The sequence below is a fragment of the Myotis myotis genome, unplaced genomic scaffold (genome assembly GCF_014108235.1).
Source record: "Myotis myotis isolate mMyoMyo1 unplaced genomic scaffold, mMyoMyo1.p scaffold_m19_p_14, whole genome shotgun sequence".
NCBI lineage: Eukaryota > Metazoa > Chordata > Mammalia > Chiroptera > Vespertilionidae > Myotis > Myotis myotis.
The window spans coordinates 36,108,464-36,127,916 of NW_023416318.1; the positions used below are offsets into that span (position 1 = coordinate 36,108,464).

At 42.0% G+C, this 19,453-nt stretch overlaps 2 protein-coding genes across 11 annotated transcripts in view; one reads left to right on the forward strand and one right to left on the reverse strand.

The window, feature by feature from the left end:
- Nucleotides 1–14,037, forward strand: part of DHX57 (DExH-box helicase 57) — a 49,635-nt gene extending 35,598 nt beyond the window's left edge. For 4 of the 6 annotated variants that reach the window (XM_036334787.1, XM_036334790.1, XM_036334788.1 and 1 more), the window contains 7 exons: nucleotides 1,044–1,139; nucleotides 1,227–1,310; nucleotides 3,721–3,855; nucleotides 4,525–4,599; nucleotides 7,000–7,134; nucleotides 8,164–8,364; nucleotides 10,281–10,727. In XM_036334787.1, coding sequence (XP_036190680.1) covers nucleotides 1,044–1,139; nucleotides 1,227–1,310; nucleotides 3,721–3,855; nucleotides 4,525–4,599; nucleotides 7,000–7,134; nucleotides 8,164–8,364; nucleotides 10,281–10,424 — 870 coding nt within the window. In that variant the 3' untranslated portion in view covers nucleotides 10,425–10,727. Of the gene's footprint in view, nucleotides 1–1,043; nucleotides 1,140–1,226; nucleotides 1,311–2,835; nucleotides 3,007–3,720; nucleotides 3,856–4,524; nucleotides 4,600–6,999; nucleotides 7,135–8,163; nucleotides 8,365–10,280; nucleotides 10,728–10,838 lie in introns of those variants that run through there. The other 2 variants (XR_004971876.1, XM_036334792.1) reach the window with 2 other exon arrangements.
- A 908-nt stretch (nucleotides 14,038–14,945) lies between these two features.
- Nucleotides 14,946–19,453, reverse strand: GEMIN6 (gem nuclear organelle associated protein 6). 5 transcript variants are annotated; one of them, XM_036334803.1, is made up of 3 exons: nucleotides 19,348–19,453; nucleotides 18,675–18,818; nucleotides 14,946–15,650 (listed from the first exon to the last, which is right to left on the reverse strand). In XM_036334803.1, the coding sequence occupies exons 2-3, from the start codon at nucleotides 18,806–18,808 to the stop codon at nucleotides 15,275–15,277; spliced, it is 510 nt and encodes a 169-aa protein (XP_036190696.1). In that variant the 5' UTR covers nucleotides 18,809–18,818; nucleotides 19,348–19,453; the 3' UTR covers nucleotides 14,946–15,274. The 5 variants fall into 5 exon arrangements, with proteins under 5 accessions (XP_036190696.1, XP_036190695.1, XP_036190694.1 ...); XM_036334802.1 differs by having other exon boundaries at nucleotides 18,675–18,880; nucleotides 19,348–19,448; XM_036334801.1 differs by having other exon boundaries at nucleotides 19,079–19,409.

Here is a 19,453-nt window from a genome sequence, read left to right on the forward strand (position 1 = left end):
ATGCCACACTTTATTTATGCATTCAGTACTTGATGGACATTTGTGGTTGTTTCCATCTCAAGTATTTTCTGATTTCTGTTTTTAGTTTTTCTGGTACCAGTTGGTTATTTAGGCATGTGTTCTTTAATGTCCACATACGCATGAGTTTCTCAGTTTTTTCCATTATTGATTTCTAATTTCATTCTATTATGGCCAGAGAACATACTTTGTATCATTTTAGCCCTTTAAAGGTTATTAAGCTTTGAATTATGGCCAACCATATAGTCTGTCCTGGAGAGTGTGTCATGTGGACTTAAGAGTGGATGTTCTGTTGTTGTTGGATAGAGTGTCACTCGGCCTTTTCACCGTGGCTTGTCTCAGAGAGATCGGGGAATAGATTAATGTATCCATTTTATTCAGCTTTAATGTTATACTTCATAAAATTGTAAACACATAGATCTGCAAAAAGATCTTAGTTCAGTCCCCTCATTTAACAACAAATGACAAAACCAAGGACCTGAGTGGGTAATGTAGCTTACTCAGGGGCATGTGGGTCGGTATTGTTGTGAGTAGGACCTCTGTCTCAAATCGTCTAAATAAACCTCTCACTGGCTGCTTTGTTTTATTGAAATACAGAAATATTAATGTTCATTACAAATACTGATGTCATCCTTAGCCTAAACTTAAGCATCTGCCCTTTGCTGGGTTTTGTAAACATAATGTTAATTTCCCAAATATAATCCTTTTCCCACCGGCCCTCCTAAAAAGGAAGGTGTTTGAAAAGTTAGAATTTTAGATTTCAGATCTAGCTTTCAGAATGAGTGTCTCTTTAATGACATCTTGCCACCAGGAACTAAAAGACCTAGTAGAGCTTATTTGGGGTGGACAGACAGACTCACAAGGGCACATAGCGGTAGCTTGCCCGTAATGCCTATAATCAGCCACAAACTGAGTACTCTCTGTGCCACACACACACTTCCCAGGGCACCTTGCTTCAGCAGTAGGAAAGTCCATGTGAAACCGGAGGTAAAATGTGTCCTTCAAATCTGATGTTCCTCACTTAGGTGTCTCCCTGGGATAAAAAAGAGGAAGCTAACCAGAAAAAGTTAGAATTTGCATTCGCAAACAGTGATTATCTGGCCCTTCTACAAGCATATAAGGTAAGTATATAACCTAATAGCTGAGGATTATTCCAGAGCTGGTGCTAAAGACAGAGAAAGTTCATTTTGATTTTCTTCCACATTTAGGGGTGGCAGCTAAGTCTGAAAGAAGGTATGCGAACAAGTTATAATTACTGCAGACAGAACTTCTTGTCGGGCAGGGTTCTTCAGGTGAGTCGTTTCTGTGGCAGTTTGTTCTCATTCATTTTCTATTGGAGTAGCACGTCAGAGGGTGCTGCAGCTTCATCTTGTGTGTCCTGCCTTGACATTGAAAACGTTATTTCTGGAATATGCTCAGCTTCACCAGCTGTGTGAGACAGACTCCTGAACTATGCATGACATCGGCCTGTGCTAAACCTTTTCCCTTTTTCAGTGAGCTTGTGTTTACTTACGGGGAGGGCTGGGAAATATAGGCTCTCCGAAGCTTGCTGCTTACTGGAAGTCAGTTTTTTTTAGTAATTTTACCAGGCATTCTCAACCTGGGTCCATAACCCTTGAAATTATATGCAAAATCATATCCTTATACATATGTGCCTTATTTTGGTAGAGGAATCATGCTTTTAGCAGGTTCTCAAAGTGGGTTATGAGCATCGTTAACCCCAATCCTCCCCCTAAAACCAAAGAATGAATACTGAACCAGATTTTCCTCGTGAGTTTTCCTTATGCCCATCAGAGGCTACTATGTCAATGATGAGTACACAGGAAAGAAAAAGGTGTATCATCTTCTGTGTGGTAGCAGGCAGGGCTCTGCCCTCTGTTGTGACAGTGTTTCTAGATCCCCCTCCAAAGTGGCACAAGAAGCCAGATACTGATGGTGCCCATCTTCTTCTTTTTTTTTAATATATTTTATTGATTTTTTACAGAGAGGAAGGGAGAAGGATAGTTAGAAACATCGATGAGAGAGAAACATTGATCAGCTACCTCCCGCACACCCCCCACCGGGGATGCGCCCGCAACCAAGGCACATGCCCTTGACTGGAATCGAACCTGGGACCCTTGAGTCTACAGGCTGACGCTCTATCCACTGAGCCAAACTGGTTAGGGCGGTGCACATCTTTGAGTAATGTTTTACTTGAAGGTTTTGAGGCTGGAAGGGGGAAGAACGTTCCTTTCATATTAAAAGATGGCCTGGAGTAGAACACAAAATTAATGTCCTTAGTACTTACCAGAACCTGACATTATTTATGTATCTCTCTATCCCAGAAGCTCCATCAGAGCAGAGACCTTATCTGTTTTGTCCAACACTCTATCCCCAGTGCCTAGAACAATGCATGCATGCCAGTATTTGCCTTCATTCTCATCTGCCTTTAGATGTACTTCAGTGAGGCATTTTGAGAAAGCAAAGGTTCTAGCTGTATTATAAGTACATCAAAAGCAATAATTTTTCAGTCATAGCTGCACATTAGATTCACCTGAGGAAGCTTACAACAAAAAAGTAAAAATGCCCAGGTTCCACCCCATGCCAGTTTCATTGGCTCTCCAGGGGTAGGGCCTCAGCATCTGTTTACTGTCATTGTTGGGTTGACCAAGTGATTCTAATACACAGCAAGAGTTAGAGTCACTAATCTAAAGGACATTTTTATATGTAAGATGCAATAATACATATTTCCTGTGGTCATTAAGATTTTTTAAGTATAAATTATATTTCTTTTAAATTACAATTTTTACTAAATTTACTTATTCTTTTTTTTTCCAGGATACATGTAGATTTTGCTGTGCTCTATGAGGTCCATCAAATAGAGTTCCCTCTTTTCACTAAACTCTAGCTTGCTTTAACAAGATGTCAGAGAAAGCCATGTCTTTATTTATGGCATATTTAACTCCGGTTATATTTTGCCATGTTCCATATGTACTGGAGACATTCCTAGAAAACACTCACATTGTCATCAGGAGACAGGATAGTGTTGCTTCGCTCTCGGTTCCCATGATGTCTTTATCTCCTTTTCTGTTGTCTGATGTGCAGCTTATATTTGAACAGAAGCCAGAAGAGAAGGAGGTTTGGGCTTTTTCTTTCTCATACTTGTGTTCAGCTACAAAAAGGAGGGTCTAATCTAAGCCAGTTAATAATGTTCCTATTCCTAGGAAAAGATGTGAGCCAGCGAGACCTCAAGGTAAGCGAAAGGGAAAGTGGTGAATGCAGCACCAACCACTCTAGGCTCAGGTAAAGCACTAAGAGGACCTGAGCAGAGCTGCAGGTAGGAAAGACCTAGGCAGTGTCACCTGGAGTCGGGTCCCAAACAAAATTAACCGCATTTTTTGCTGACCTGAGAATCTCCAGGAACATCAGACCTATCCAAAATCCAAAATCCAATGAACATGATTTTTAAAATGTAATCTAGAGGTAAATGGATGATCTTTGGGGTTTTTGTAGCTTATTGATTTCTCTGTAACTATTTAGCTCTGCTGGTTTGCATACATGTAAACTGCCTTTTTGGAAATGACCTGTTTGATGAACCCATATGAGCCTCATTACTGTCCACTGAAGTAATGAGTTTCTGTCTCATTCATCACTGTAAGACTGTCTCTACCTACCTTTGATATGTTGATGCCCCTGCTTAAACACTTTCTCTACTTCTTTCAGGAAATGGCCAGTCTCAAACGGCAATTTACTGAACTGTTATCAGATATAGGCTTTGCAAAGGAGGGACTCAGAGCCAGAGAAATTGAGAAAAGGGCCCTGGGAGGAGATGGCATCCTGGAAGCCACAGGAGAAGAGGTAAAGAATGTGTAATTAGCTCTTATTTCTCTCTAATTCGCACATGGATACTATTTTAACTCAGGAACACATGTAGGCATCCTTCACTCAAGCCTGTGAGCAGTGGTTTTGTGGCAGTCTTGGTTTTCTTCTTTCCACTAATGAGTGTCAGCTAACACTGATAAAACCAGACGGGTTTTTGTTTTTTAAATTTCACACTGATTCTTGATAAATCCGTAAGAGGTAGAATCGACTTTCCAATAATGTCTTCTTAAATCAGACCAGCTTTTTCCCAACCAATAGTAATTTTTGTATAACTATAGGAAGAACACTTCTTCAAGATGAACCTGATGCCACTCTGTTCTAAGCGAAGTTAGTACTTTCTGGAGATTGTGAGCATCTCATGAACCAGAATCTTTCTCTCTACTGAGCCTTAGGAACACTGGCTTTGTAGCTGCTTTGCAGAAATGTGGGAAGAGTTTTCATGGGCTTCTTGGAGTGGGTCCTGTGTGAATGTGTTCCAATAGATCTACTTTTCACTTAGAAAATACAATTTTTTTAGCACAGGCATAGAAGTTAGAAGCTTTTGTCTGTTTTAAAATAGAAATCAAATGACATAATGGTAAATTCCAGGGCACAGACAAAAGTAGCCACATTACTTATGAAATTAATGCTGCATTTCTCTCACAGGCAAATTCAAATGCTGAGAACCCCAAGCTGATATCAGCAATGCTGTGTGCTGCTCTGTATCCAAATGTAGTGCAGGTAACAAAATGCTTTTCCTGGATTCTCCCACAACTTGTCTCACTTGGAGCTAAGGATATAAGTTAAGTCTTAGCATTAATCATCTCACACATGCAAACACACACACAGCCTTTTAAACTTAGTGTATATTTCTAAACCTTCACTTCCTTAACCTGTTTAGATGCATTGTTCAAGAACTTTTATTGTATAAAATGGGTTGCTTCTTTAATCCTTCTGACATATTATGACATTCCAGGAATTAAAATGGACATATTTTAATTTAGGTTTACTTTCTCAGCAAACCTATGCCTAAATAACTATCCTTCTGTGTTAGATAGGAACTTGATTTGACTACATTTCTCTTATGCCGTTTCCCTGGACTAAAATTAGACTAAGAACAAAGTCAAACAAGTCAGTGCTTTGCCATGGACCACCTGTGCCAACGCACTTCTGGAAACCCCTTGTTGGGCTCTCATCTGAGTTCTCATTATCCAGTCCTTGTCACCTTAGAATTTGAGTTTGTTGGAGTACTGAATCACTTCTCTTTTAACTTTTTGTTAAATTCTCAGTTGACATTCACTGATTTATGGTTCGTTTTCTGCTTAGTACTTGCATGTTTTTCAAATCATTTGAAATTTATTTTTAAAAAATCATTTGGAACAAAACCATGGAGACAAAAATAAAATCGGGGGTTGGGGAGGTGACGAATAGGCAGAGCATAGTAGATTTTAGGGCAGTGAGAATAATACATATCATAATGAAGGATACATGCCATTATACATTTATCCAAACCCATAGAATATATAACACCAAGAGTGAACCCTAAAGTAAAATATGGATTTTGGGTAGTTATGAGGTGACAAAATTTACTGTCATAAGCCCCCCATAATGAACACTCTCAGACTTTTGGTAGGAATAAAATTGATACATCCTTTCTACATAGCAGTTTCATTTCTAAAGATTTATTATTAAGAAATAATTGCATCTATAGATATAAAGTGGTAATATGCAAATTAGCCGGGCATCACAACCGGCTCAGGAGGAAGCTGCATCACAGCTGCTCAGGAGGAGCTGCGCGCAGATGGGCAGGAGGGGACTGCGTGCCACTTCCCCCCCCACCCCCCCCTCAGCGGACACACACCAGGGGTGGGGGCGTGCTCCAGTGGCCACGGCACAGCTCAGAGCACGCCCCCAGTGGGTGGCAATGGTGGCAGGAGCGAAGCAGCCTGAGTCCTGGGTGCCGGAGGGAAGCTGGTGCCAGCAGACAAGGGAAGGAAGGCCTATTCTTGCACGGATCTTCGTGCATCGGGCCTCTAGTATATGCATAAAGATGCATCCAGGGAAATGTTTGCAATTATAAACTGTTAGAATGAACAATCTAAACTTCTAATAATGGAGAGTTTATTGGTAAATTATGAGGTGCTATATTGCCATTAAGAATTATGTGGGGGGTTTTTTTAAAGGAATTATGTTTTAGGAAAATATTTTAAAACAGGAAAAAGTTCTCAATATATTAAGTTTAAAAGTATATTTATAGAAAATGATCCTATATTAGTTTCAGTGTATATGTACATTTGTATTTATATTGTGTTTAGTTTTCTACATATAGCATATAACATAAATCTAACAGACAAACTAAAATTATATTTATTAAATAATACTAGTTATTTCTTAATTATGTGATGATTACAGGAAGTCTTTAGTTTCTTTTTTCCTAATATGTTATTTATACAGGAAACATTATTTTTGTAATATATATATAATTCATATATGTGTGTGTATACATAGCTTTTCAGTTTTTTTTTTCAAATGGACTAATCTGTTTATTCATATGATTTTTTCTATTCATACAATGTTTTCTTGCTGTTTTGAAAGGAATTCATTTGGAAATGTGGGATTGAGATTGATAATCAGCAGGTTCCAAATCTCTGCACCTGATAATTAGTGCAGACCTGAAATATCAATGTAGTTTCTCCCCCATGTGGCTGCTATGTGGTGTAGCCACCCAGTGCTACTGTACCTACGTTCACACTTCTTTTTTTTTTTTTTTTTTTTTTCCAGAGAAGGAGAGAGAGAAAGAAAAATCAATGATGAGGGAGAATCATTGATTGGCTGCCTCCTGCACGAACCCCAGTGGGGACTGAGCCCGCAATCCGAGCATGTGCCCCGACTGGGAATCGAACCATGACCTCCTGGTTCATAGGTCAACACTCAGCCACTGAACCACACCGACCTGGCACATTCTTGATGGTTTGAAAAGAAAAGCAAAAAGTATGCTTATATTGCTTTCAAAAGGAAACTAGGTAATAGAGGGAAGAAACAGCAAAGGCATTCAAACAAGACTGGTTTTGTGCCAAGGAATACATCCTGAGTGGAAATGTACATTTTAAATATCTATTTTTACAAATACCTGTTGTTTAGGTGAAAAGCCCAGAAGGGAAGTTTCAGAAGACCAGTACTGGAGCTGTCAGAATGCAACCAAAATCAGATGAGCTGAAGTTTGTCACCAAGAACGATGGATATGTGCACATTCACCCTTCATCAGTGAACTATCAGGTCAGAATAGCAGGGTGTACTCACAGTTACATATGGCAGGTGGGGTGGGAAACACAGTCCCTTAAGTTCCGCCAAACCGTGCTCTATCACTTGCTGTGCCCAGCAGCATCACTGGGGAAGACAGGCAAGCAAACCACCTCAGCTTGGTGACACATGTTATGAAGAGAAATCAGTCAGAGAGATTGAGAGGTAGGAGAGGGGCAGTTTTCCGTAGAGTGGTCAGGGAAGAGCTCTGCGGAGCAAACCATGGAGCAAATCCTAAGGGCAGGGAAGGGCGAGCCATGCAGGTACCTAAAGAGAACATTCCAGCAGAGGAATTAAGTGTGAAGACCACGAGAGGGAGCATGTTGGTGTGTTCCAGGAAGTGCAGTGGGATGATTAGGGTGAGGGTGGCGGGTGAATGGGGACAAGTAGGCAATGGTCAGGTCATGTAGGACCTTGTGAGCCATGGCAGGGATCTGGGATTTTGTCTGTGGGAAATCATTGGAGCCTTTTGAGCCCTTAACTGGATTTGTGTTTTTAAACCATCTCTGTGGTTGCTGTGTGGAATAGAAGCTGTAAAGATGCAAAGGAGCAGGGCGAGTACGTAGGCGGCACTGCGCAAGGGGATGGCTATAGAAGTGGTCAGAACCTGTCAGTTCATTATGTATTTTGAAAATAGAGCTGGCAGGACTTAGCAAGGTGACGGGACTTAGCGATGATGTAGATAGAGTGAGGGGGGGAAGTACAATCAAGGGTGACTCTTTGGGGTTTGAGCAACGGGGTGAAGGGGAGTGCCGTTTACTTAGATAATGAACACTGCATGGAGGGGAAATCAGGAATTTCTTCTGAACATAAGAAATTTGACGCGCTTATTGGAGCCCAAGTGGAGATGTCAAGTAGGTAGTTGCACATACAAGTCTGGAAAGGTACAGACTGGAGATGATTTTGTAAGTTACCGACAGGTGGTATTTGCATCCATGGGACTGGTGGAGGCCCCCTCATGTTGCCAGTGACATTGCTGTCATCACCTGAGGTTTTATGCTCCAGGTCAGACACTTTGACAGCCCCTACCTGCTGTACCACGAGAAGATCAAAACTAGTCGGGTGTTCATCCGCGACTGCAGCATGGTGTCTGTGTACCCACTGGTCTTGTTCGGAGGAGGCCAAGTGAATGTGCAGCTTCAAAGGGGAGAGTTCGTTGTCTCCTTGGATGATGGTTGGATTCGTTTTGCGGCTGCTTCGCATCAGGTAAGGACAGATCCATCCTGTGAGTCTCAAGCCATGAAGGGATTTGATAATATGAAGTATAGGGCATTCCTTCAGGGACCAAGGACAACAGAGCTGGTTAAGAGTGAATGATGGGTCTGCAGTGAGATACTAAGAAAGGGTGAGGCTGGAGTGACGCCAGGGGCAGAGCCTTAATAAGACTTCCGGCAGCACACCTGAGAGGAGGAGCCCAGGCTGGGCTGGTGTGGACGATTCTGGACAGAAGCTGTGAGTGAGGTGTTGGACCTTCCTCATTGATATGCAAATAATGTGCTCACCAAAGAAAAATCAGGAAGTATAGATGAGCAAAAATAAATAAAAATCAACCCTGAGTCTACCTCTACCATTAAAAAAACAGGTAATGGATCTGAATTCTTTATTCTCAGGTATGAGTTATGCACTATGTGGAGCCTGCAGAAAACATTTAAGGGGCAGTACATATGTTTAAGGAATAAAAACTCAGCTTAACACTTGCATCTGTTAGAAATCTTACATTGCCAGAAGCAAAAACACCAACTCAAACAAAGGGAATATACTGGTGTATTTAACTGTAAAGTCTAAAGCAGCACAATGCAATAGAAATATGTGAGCCACTATGTAATTTCAATTTTTGTAGTAGCCACATTTAAAAAAAGTAAAAAGAAGTCAAATTAATCTTAATATATATTAAGTAGCCTAATACATCTAAGAGATTTTAATTTCAACACATAATCAATATAAAAATTTATTGAGATATTTTACATTCTGTTTTCGTACTAAGTCTTCAAACTCTGGTGTGGGTTTTACCTTCACAGGACAGTTCGCTTTGGACCAGCCACGTTTCACATGGTCATTAGATTGACCGCAGGTGACTGCTGGCTGCCATATTGGACAGTGCAGGTCAGAAAGGCCAGGCAGAGAGATTCAGTTCAGCGGCTCAATGGCGATAAAGCCTGGCTGACCTGTGGGTAGCAGGATGGCTGTGGTGGCACCAGGCCTGACCTCATGCAGCATACTGTCCAGAGGGGAAACCAAATCCTTTCCTAAAAGTTCCATTGAACCTTCTCTTCCTAAACCAGTTCTGATGGCCAAAGGAATGTCATGGGTGCTAAGGCCGGAATTACCTGAGCCATTCACCCTGGCAAGGATGGCATGAACCTGTTGGATTTTTTTTTTTTTAAAGATATTTTATTGATTTTTTACAGAGAGGAAGGGAGAGAGATAGCTAGAAACATCGATGAGAGAGAAACATCGATCAGCTGCCTCCTGCACATCTACTGGGGATATGCCCGCAACCCAGGTACATGCCCTTGACCAGAATCGAACCTGGGACCTTCCAGTCCCCAGGCCGACACTCTATCCACTGAGCCAAACCAGTTTTGGCGAGCCTGTTGGATTTAGATCAGGGTCCAAACTACACGTTGCCGAACAATGGGGGAGGGGCAAGGCAGATGTTGGGAAGACATCTATAGTGCCACTGAAACATCAGCACAAGCAAAGTGACATAAAAGTGTGGTTTTTCTCCCCACAAAAGCATAAAGTGTATCCCAAAGCTAAAAGATTTTTTTAAATTCTTCATTTACCGGCTTCTCTTCTTAGAGCAAATTATAAAAGTTGGGCAAGCTTTAATGTGGAGAACACTACATAAAAGCCATTCTTTCAATGAGATGGGATAGAGGAGCCTTTTTATATTGGAGCCCATTTTGTGTATCAGAGCTCACAGTGAGTGAATGTTCCTATTGTTGGGTCAAGAACTTTTATAAGAATTTTTAGAATGAAAATCTATTTAGTTTCCACCACCACCCCACTAATGAAGTTAAAATTCATACCAGGAGTCTCAAAGAATGATAACGGGCATTTCCTTTGATAATCTCCCTCTCCTGTTGGTCACGCGCCACTGACATGGCACTCCCTTTTAGGTGGCTGAGTTAGTGAAGGAATTGCGCTGCGAGCTTGACCAGCTCCTCCAGGACAAGATCAAGAACCCGAGCATAGACCTGTGCATGTGTCCTCGAGGATCCCGCATCATCAGCACGATTGTGAAGCTTGTCACCACGCAATAAAGACCCGTCTTAGGAGAGTGCTTGCTACTCACCTGCTTCTTGTTCACCCGGGAAACAGCAGCAGCACCTCTACCTCGAACTCAAGCTCTGTGCTGGGCTGGCCCTGATGAAGGAGCCCAGGGCCTGCACTGCCCAGGCTGCCAAGACACCGCATTCCCTTAGGGAAATTGTCCAGACTGAGTGTTTCTAACAGCAGTGGGCACTCCCAGCACAATTGGAGTGTCGTGGTAAGACAGTCTACAAACCCGCCTGCCTGTCTTTTTCCCTGGGACTGTCCTAGAATGAATGAAATGCACCTGATAACACACAAGTGAATGTGTATTGTTTTAATCTGCATATTCTTTTTCTCCTGCTTTTCACTGGGGTGAGATAAGGGCATGAGGAGAGATACTGATTGTTTTTTCTATCATACAGGCTCAACTGAGAGAAGTTAGAACAGAGAAGAAAAAAAATCATGTGAGCAAGAAAGATTAAAATTTCATTGTAGGCTATTGGCTACAGAGTAAACTTGATTTGTGAGGGATTTTTATTTTTACTCATTCAAGGTAAGCCTTAAAAAACAAACTTAATGAGCTCTTAATTGTTATTAAAATACAATTCTCTGTAAAGGGCACATATCTGGGTTGCAGGTTCAATCCCGGCCCCAGTTGGGGCGCATGCGGTCTTATCCAGAACACTCTAATTCTTAAAAGCAGAACTGTCTGAGTGTCTTTATTCTCTTGTAGGTTTTCCATTTAGAAATTACTTTCTTCTGAACTCACCCGGATCTAATGGCCACATTTCACATTACCTAAAAGGAATTTTAATGGTATTCTCAGAGCAAAGTTGGCATGGTTGAGGGAGAAAGGGTTGCCATGCCAGTGTCAGATTTACAGCCATAAAAATGCCTTCCATGAGACTTATTTCAGCCACCACTTAGGTTAATGGGGCACTGGCATTTTGAAAAAATAGGAGTACATGTATATTTTCCCCGGGCATTTATCAGTGTGGCCAGGAAGAATCCCAAAGAACTGGGTGGAAAAATATTCCTGTTTGTCTAGCCCTCGGGTTTCATACCATAGCTAACATTCAAACTAATCGAGAAAAACCACCTCAATGAAGGGTGTTCCCTTTTTAAGATTTTATTTTAGTTAAATAAGACTCTTAGACTGTCCAAATTGATCATTATGAGGTGTATTTAAGCACCAGTGCACTTAAGCAGAGTGCAGACAGTATCCAAGCCCTGACTTGCTATTGAAACAGGCTCAGATTACAAAAATGATTAGGCTTGGACACTTAGGAGAAATGAAGACTAAAACTGCACTGAGCCTCTAAACAAGTTTGTAAAAGCCGTTTTGACTCTTGGTGCTATAGTGGAGCACGTGCTGCCCTAGCGGAGCCGTGGGGACTGGTCACATGTTTGCAGCAGAGCACACAGCTGGGAGCGCGCTGACTACAAAACTTCCGGTTCCAAGAGCTGAGAAGTTGCTCCCCTCAGGAAGCCCTTCTTGGGCTGGTTACTGGCAGCCACATACAAATGCACAAATCCTATCCTTTCATAGGTGGCCAGGATGTGAAAAGGTTGGACACCTTGAATAAGAAAATCCTCACCCCAAAACTCTTAAAATTTATGAACTATGAAAAAAGATTACTCCTTTGTGATTAAAGGTCAAAATGCAGTATAGTATTTCACTGTGGCCTGGATTTCTAAGCCCCAACAAGATTGTCAGCACGTAATGTTAATTTTGTTAAGAACTCTGTGGATGTTTTCTTAAATATTTGTTTTACTTTTACTGGATTCTAGTTAGGGAATCGTATTAATAAAATACTGGCTACAAAATTAGTCTGCACTACTGTTTTGTACTATGTCTAGCTGAGTTCTCAGAAAATTAGAAGAGCTAACCATTCTTACAGAGGTGGTCATAGGTTGACAGAGCATTAGCTCTGTCTTCCTCCTGGACTTCATATCTGGTTAGAGCGTAGGCCTGCGCACGAGAGGGTCACACATTCAATTCTCTGTAAAGGGCACATATCTGGGTTGCAGGTTCAATCCCGGCCCCAGTTGGGGCGCATGCGGGAGGCAACCAATGGATGTATCTCTCTCACATCGATGCGTTTTCCCTCTCTCTCTTCCTCTTTCTCTCTCCCTCTCCCTCTCCCAAAATGGAAAATATCCTCAGGTGAAGACAGGTGAAGACTAACAACAGCAAAAAAGAATTTGAGAAAATTCTGTATACAAATAAGAAAAGTGATGCACATATGGGTAGAGATATCTTTAAAATATCCTACCATTAAAAACAAAAACAAAGTCCTGCCATTAAACTTTGTTTTTTAAAGCACTTACTTTGAAAATGTGAAAATAAGTTAAACTGTGCCTTTCGAAGATATGACTTATGTGTGATTCTGTTACTGCTAACACTTTCCACTTTGAAACTCGGGTTCTCGCACTTAGGCCCACATTAAAAAGTTTAAAATACACACACACACACACACACACACACACACACACACACCCTTACCTTATCTTTGTGTTGTCTTAAAAGAGTCCAACCTAGTAGACTTTGGCCAATATACTAAACACAAATAGGGTTAAAAGGAGTATATAGTTCTATAGGTGTATGACCATAAAATGTTTAAATTTAACATCAAGCCTCATTAGGGACTATAATGTCTAGGCTCAGTAACCCTTCTATAGTTTGAACTGGGGAAACCTGTTTTAGGACTTCACTATTAGTAAGATTACCAGATTGAATGTCAAAGATGTGTTCTTTAGAAGACAGGTGTCTTTACAAATCAGGGGCCATGCTGTACAATGGGCACCAAGGGCCTAGCTCAGGGGTGGGCAAACTTTTTGACTCGAGGGCCACAATGGGTTCTTAAACTGGACCGGAGGGCCAGAACAAAAGCATGGATGGAGTGTTTGTGTGAACTAATATAAATTCAAAGTAAACATCATTACATAAAAGGGTACGGTCTTTTTTTTTTTTAGTTTTATTCATTTCAAATGGGCCGGATCCAGCCCGCGGGCCGTAGTTTGCCCACTGCTGGCCTAGCTGCATGAGGAGGAAACAAATCCGGGTTAGAAACCCAGAACAATCCGCAATTATAGACGTTTCTGTTCATGCCACCCTCTGTCTGAAATTCACCTGTGCACTGTCCCATTTAAACTCCAGCTGTCCCCATTATTTCTAGCCCATAAATCTTTATTCCATCCTTTTGTACAGTAAGCCTGGCTAAGACTGGACTAATTGAAGCATGAAGTCTGATTAGTGAACAAGAGGCCAGTTGTTCAGTTTATACCTACTGTGTGCTACCTATCTAGTTTGAGACCCATATTGGGACCTCAGAAATTCTTCCATTTATGCCAATATCAATATAACCAACTTAAACAGGTGCCATGTGCCAGTTACCCTAGGAACTCAGGATACTGAGATAAGCAGGGACACAGGAAAAACAGGGTGACAATAAAGTTTACTTGAGAAAATTCATCAGGAACATAATATGCCCCCTGCAAGAGCCTCTGAAGGTTCTAAAAAGACTGGATGTGTGGAATCTAATGAACAGAATAAACTGATGAACAAAATAGATTCAGAGACATAGAAGCATGGAACAACTCTGGAATCTGAGGGAAGGTAGGGAAGGGTGGTTGGGTGGGAAGAGATCAACCAAAGAATTTGTATGTATAACCCATGGATGCAGACAATAGGGTGATGAAGGTCTGATTGGGGGGGGAGGGAGGTGGCCTAGAACAGGTCAATGGGGGGGGGGGGGGCGGGGCGCGAGGGGGACATATGTAATACTTTCAACAATAAAGATTTTTTAAAAAGACTGATTATGTTGAAATTAAAAGGAAGGGTGCTGCCTGGCCGGTGTGGTTCAGAGGTTTGAGTGTCGACCTATGAACCAGGTCACTGTTCAATTCCTGGTCAGGGCACATGCGTGGGTTGCGGACTCGATCCCCACTGTGGGGCCTGCAGGAGGCAGCCGATCACTGAGTCGCTCTCATCATTGATGTTTCTCTCTCTCCCTCTCCCTTCCTATCTGAAATCAATATACTTTTTAAAAACTTTTAACAAATGGAGGTAGCAAGCTGGATTTGTCCCAAGGGCCCAAATTTTGTTCACCCCTATCCTAGGGAGTCAGGGCCTTGGAGTTCTAATCTAATACGCCCCTGCAGTCACTCTAGACATGCCCACGGAAAGAACCCCAAATAACCTGAGCTGCCTTTCTCGGCCAGAGGCCTCCATCTAGTCCTGCTGCTGCCTGGCTCCCGTGGCCAGGTGTAGCGAAGCACACTGCCTGCACTCCCCTCGGGGAAGCCTTAACCTGAGGAATGGGGCCGGGTGGAGGAACTGCGTTGAATTCAGCTGCAGGCTACTGTCACATTTACCTTTTCCTCAGAGATACCAACTTGTTCTCACTTTAAAGGCTTTGAGGGTTATATGGCTTGTGTGTTAAGATATTTACCACTAGTCAAAACTTTCAAGTTTCAAGCAATTTCATTATTACACACACACCAAAAAAAAAATTTAGACACATATAGTTAGTGCAAGGGACTAATGCATTTAATATTAAATGTAACATGTTGTGTTTTTCCAAATACATTTCTTGCCTAACAAAAATGGAGGTATAGCTCCCTCAGAAGAAAGGACTTACAATCCTTGTGCTAATTTTGTTGCATGTGATGTTATCCTTGCAACAGTACACTTATTAGCATTCATAATCCGCATCTTTGATTTTTACCAAAACAAATTAAAACACACACACACACTTGTGTGCCTTTAAAGTCCTGTAGTATGATGGCCTTAAAATTCAAAACATTTTATGAAGAAAAAAAGTCTTATTTCAGTGCACCCATAGTTCTTGGGTTCTCACTGGGAAGCTGCAAGATGTCCTTGAATAAGATCCTGGACACGGGACAGAATAATCTCATTAGAACTGCTGCAATTTTCTGGACCATATGGTGGGTCTATAGTCAGGACCCCAGCCACACACAGAGTCCTTGGTGAATCTCCCTGTTCAGTGACCGGGATGTGGTTCTTCTCAAGCCATTTCTTTAGGCTGTTCTTTCTCTCTTCCAGATCCTCAAGGTTGTGTGCCTGACAGTTTCCAGATGTGAACAGATGCATCAGCTTCTCTCTTACCCCTTGGTCCCCTTCATTCACAGTTTCAACAGTCTGCACAGCATGTCCCATAATTCCGGTCACAGACATGCTGCCATCTTCAAGGAAGTTCACGAGGACAATACTTTGGAGAAAAAGTAAGTTCAGAGATTTGCAAAAGAAAAACCTAAAGGCCCATAAAACTATGGAAGAAGCAATGGAATAAGAGGCATTACCTCCAGCAAGTCATTAGAATAATAGGGAATGGTCTTCCCTGTTTAAAATTAATCCTCTCGCTGAAACCGGTTTGGCTCAGTGTATAGAGCGTCGGCCTGCAGACTGAAAGGTCCCAGGTTCGATTCCGGTCAAGGGCATGTGCCAGGGTTGCTGGCACATCCCCAGTAGGAGATGTGCAGGAGGCAGCTGATCGATGTTTCTAACTATCTCTCTCCCTTCCTCTCTGTAAAAAATCAGTAAAATATATTTATTAAAAAAAAAAATCCTCTCACCACCAGATGTTTTCACTTGTTCAGTAAGCATTCATTGAGGGTCCTAAACATCTAAACTTTCTGTCCAGCCTAAAGCACTCATTGTGAAAGGCAGTGAAAGCATTACTTCAAGAATTATAAAAGCTTTAAATGTGTATTAAAAAGAAGCGAGGGTACAGATTTAACTTTTAGAATTAAAAAAAAAAAATTGAATACTCCCCTTCAAAGCAGACCAAAGAAAATATCAAAGCACAAAATTAATAATTAAACAAGAGTCAGTAAGAGGATGAAAGCCAAAAATTGGTTCTTTTTTTCCCCTTACCCAAGGGCATTTTTCCATTGATTTTTAGAGAGTGGAAGAGAGGGAGGGAGAGAAACATCAATGTGAGAGAGAGACATGGATTGGTTGCCTCCTGCACTGGGGTTGAAGCCTGCAACCAAGGCACATGCCCTTGACCGGAATCGAATCCGGAGCCCTTCAGTCCACAGTCCAATGCTCTATCCAGTAAGCCAAACCAGCTAGGGCCAAAAATTGGTTCTTTAAAACAAATTCACAAAACTCAGCAAGATTAATAACAAAAAATAAAGAAGGCCCTGGCCAGGTAGCTCACTTGATTAGAGCGTTGTCCTGATACACCAAGGCTGAGGGTTCACTCTCCGGTTAGGGTACATACAAGCAATCAATAAATGCATAAATAAGTGGAACAATAAATAAATGTTTCTCTCTTTCTCTTTCTCTACAATCAATAAATTTTTAAAAAATTAAAGAAGATACATATAAATCATATTAGAAATAAAGCATTATAAAATATTAACACATTTATGCTAATAATTTTGAACTTAAAACAAAACTTTCTGGAAAATATGTTTCTACTATTGACTCAAAAAAAAAGAGAGAGAGTGTAAGTAGTCCTATAATCTTAAAATAAAAACTAAATAACTAGTTTAGCACAACCAGTGTGGCTTAGTTGGTTGAGCATCATCCCATGCACCAGATCACAGGTTCGATTCCTAGTCAGGGCACATGCCCAGGTTTTGGGCTTGATCCCCAGTAGGGGGCATGCAGGAGGCAACTGATAATACATTTCTCTCTCTCCCTCTCTCAAATCAAATCAGTAAAAATTAATAAACTACATCCTAATAATGCAATAAGCTCAACCCAGAATGTGTTCAATTCTATCAAATACTCCCTTTCTTCAACAAATAAGAGACATGAAAACTAAAAAGAGAAACTGCACACTTATAGATTAAGATACTTAAGAGACAGCCATACCCAGTTTGGCTCAGTGGATAGAGCATTAGCTTGCGGACCGAAGGGTCCCAGGTTCGATTCCAATCAAGGGCCCATGCCTGGGTTGCCGGCTTGGTCCAATGTTCGGGAGGCAGCCAATCAATGATTCCCTTTCATCATTGATGTTTCTATCTCTCCCTCTCCCTTCCTCTCTGAAATCAATAAAAATATATATTTTTTTAAAAAAGATACTTAAGAGACATATCAACCAAACTGATAAACCAATATAAAGATACTTTGAAGACAAGTGAACCTGAACTCAGAGGATTTAGCTAATATTAAAATTATTATTACTGTTCTTAAGTGTTATAATATTGTGCTTACATTTATTAAAGAGTCCCTATCTACTAAGAGATATTGAAGTACTTATGAACAAAATTTATATGCCTACAGTTGGCTTTAAAATACATGGAAGGAGCTGAAACCGGTTTGGCTCAGTGGATAGAGCGTCGGCCTGCGGACTGAAAGGTCCCAGGTTCGATTCCGGTCAAGGGCATGTACCTGGGTTGCGGGCACATCCCCAGTAGGAGATGTGTAGGAGGCGGCTGATCGATGTTTCTCTCTCATCTATGTTTCTAACTTTCTATCTCTCTCCCTTCCTCTCTGTAAAAAATCAATAAAATATATTTTAAAAAAATAAAATACATGGAAGGAGGTGTAAGGTTAGTGTGTTATACCATGCTCTTTATATTTTGTGTTATGTTTAAAATTTTTTTTTTTTTTTTTTTTTTTTTTTTAAATATATTTTATTGAGATTTTACAGAGAGGAAAGGAGAGAGATAGAGAGTTAGAAACATCGATGAGAGAGAAACATCGACCAGCTGCCTCCTGCACACTCCCCACCGGGGATGTGCCCGCAACCAAGGCACATGCCCTTGACCGGAATCGAACCCGGGACCCTCCAGTCCGCAGGCCGACGCTCTATCCACTGAGCCAAACCGGTTTCGGCATGTTTAAAATTTTACAATAAAATGTAGCAAGAAAAGAAATGTCTCCCCCATTAGCGTGGCTCAGTAGTTGAACCTCCACCTATGAACCAGGAGGTCACTGTTTGATCCTCGGTCAGGGCACATGCCCGGAGTTGCAGGCTCGATCCCGTGTGGGGAATGCAGGAGGCAATGATCAATGATTCTCTCATCATTGATGTTTCTCTATACCTCTCCCTTCTTCTCTGAAATCAATAAAATATATATTTTTTAAAATGTCTCATTTCTACTAACTTGGTTGGTCTGACAAGGTAATCCATAGGTAGAGCTGCACTTAGATTCAAAGACAATGAAATTCTTATATGGGAATAATTAGCCTTTCATTATCGGCTTTCGGAGTTTGTATATAAGAGAGGCAGCACAAAGGGGTGTCATGATGTCAGGGAAGCAGGACCCATACTCACTTGGCGGAGACGGGGTCTGTGGTTAAAACCCATCCTTTATAGTCCTTCTCACTCGCTGTCACTCTGACTTCTTTGTAAGTGTAATCTTGCCATTCTAAGGGCCCTCTCTTCGTCCATTCATTCACGGCTGCCATCTGGCTAGATCTAAAACCACCACCAGTTCGGGTTAATACATGTTCCACGCCAGCAAATCCCTAATCTTCACCCTAGAGGTCAAGAAATCCTGTCATTTGCCTCAAGATCCATATCAGAAAAACAGTCAACACAGTATTTACTCTTCGGTCTGAAAGCCGCCGCGTGGCCGCGGGGCCGCCTGGGTAACATCTGGCCTCCTCCTAGTCCACCCATCCCGGTCCAGGTCGCCGCCTCGCGGGCTCTCAACGCCCGTCTGCGGAGGCGCAAACCTTTCAACTCTGCTCTCCTCCCCCCGGAGGAGCTCGCTCCACGCCACTTTCCGCCAAAAGCTGAAAAGGAAACTCGGCTAGGCACCCACTCGCTCGCTGGCTGTGTCTGCAGGATCTCTCCGGCCCGGATTGGTCACAACGTCCTCCGAACATCTGTTCGGAGGCTGCAGAGCTCAGACTCCTGGCCTCTCCTGCAGCCGCATGGTACCTAGAGCCGTCCTCAAGCCAGGTGGTCCTTAACGTCTAACCCTCAAAAACGAGACAAATACCGGTTAAAACTGAGGGCAGCGCCCAGGACTCGGCAACCACGTTAAGAGGAAGGAGTCTCTTCCCGAGCGGAGCCCGCCGGGGCCCGGCATGCTTTGCGCCGTGTCG

Excerpts from the sequence above, each read along its gene's own strand:
- GEMIN6 (XM_036334803.1), bottom strand. The coding sequence starts at position 18,808 with ATGGCAGCCGTGAATGAATGGACGAAGAGAGGGCCCTTAGAATGGCAA. Across the intron at positions 15,651-18,674 it reads ACAGACCCCGTCTCCGCCAA|TATTGTCCTCGTGAACTTCC; the intron begins GTGAGTATGGGT and ends TTTTCTCCAAAG.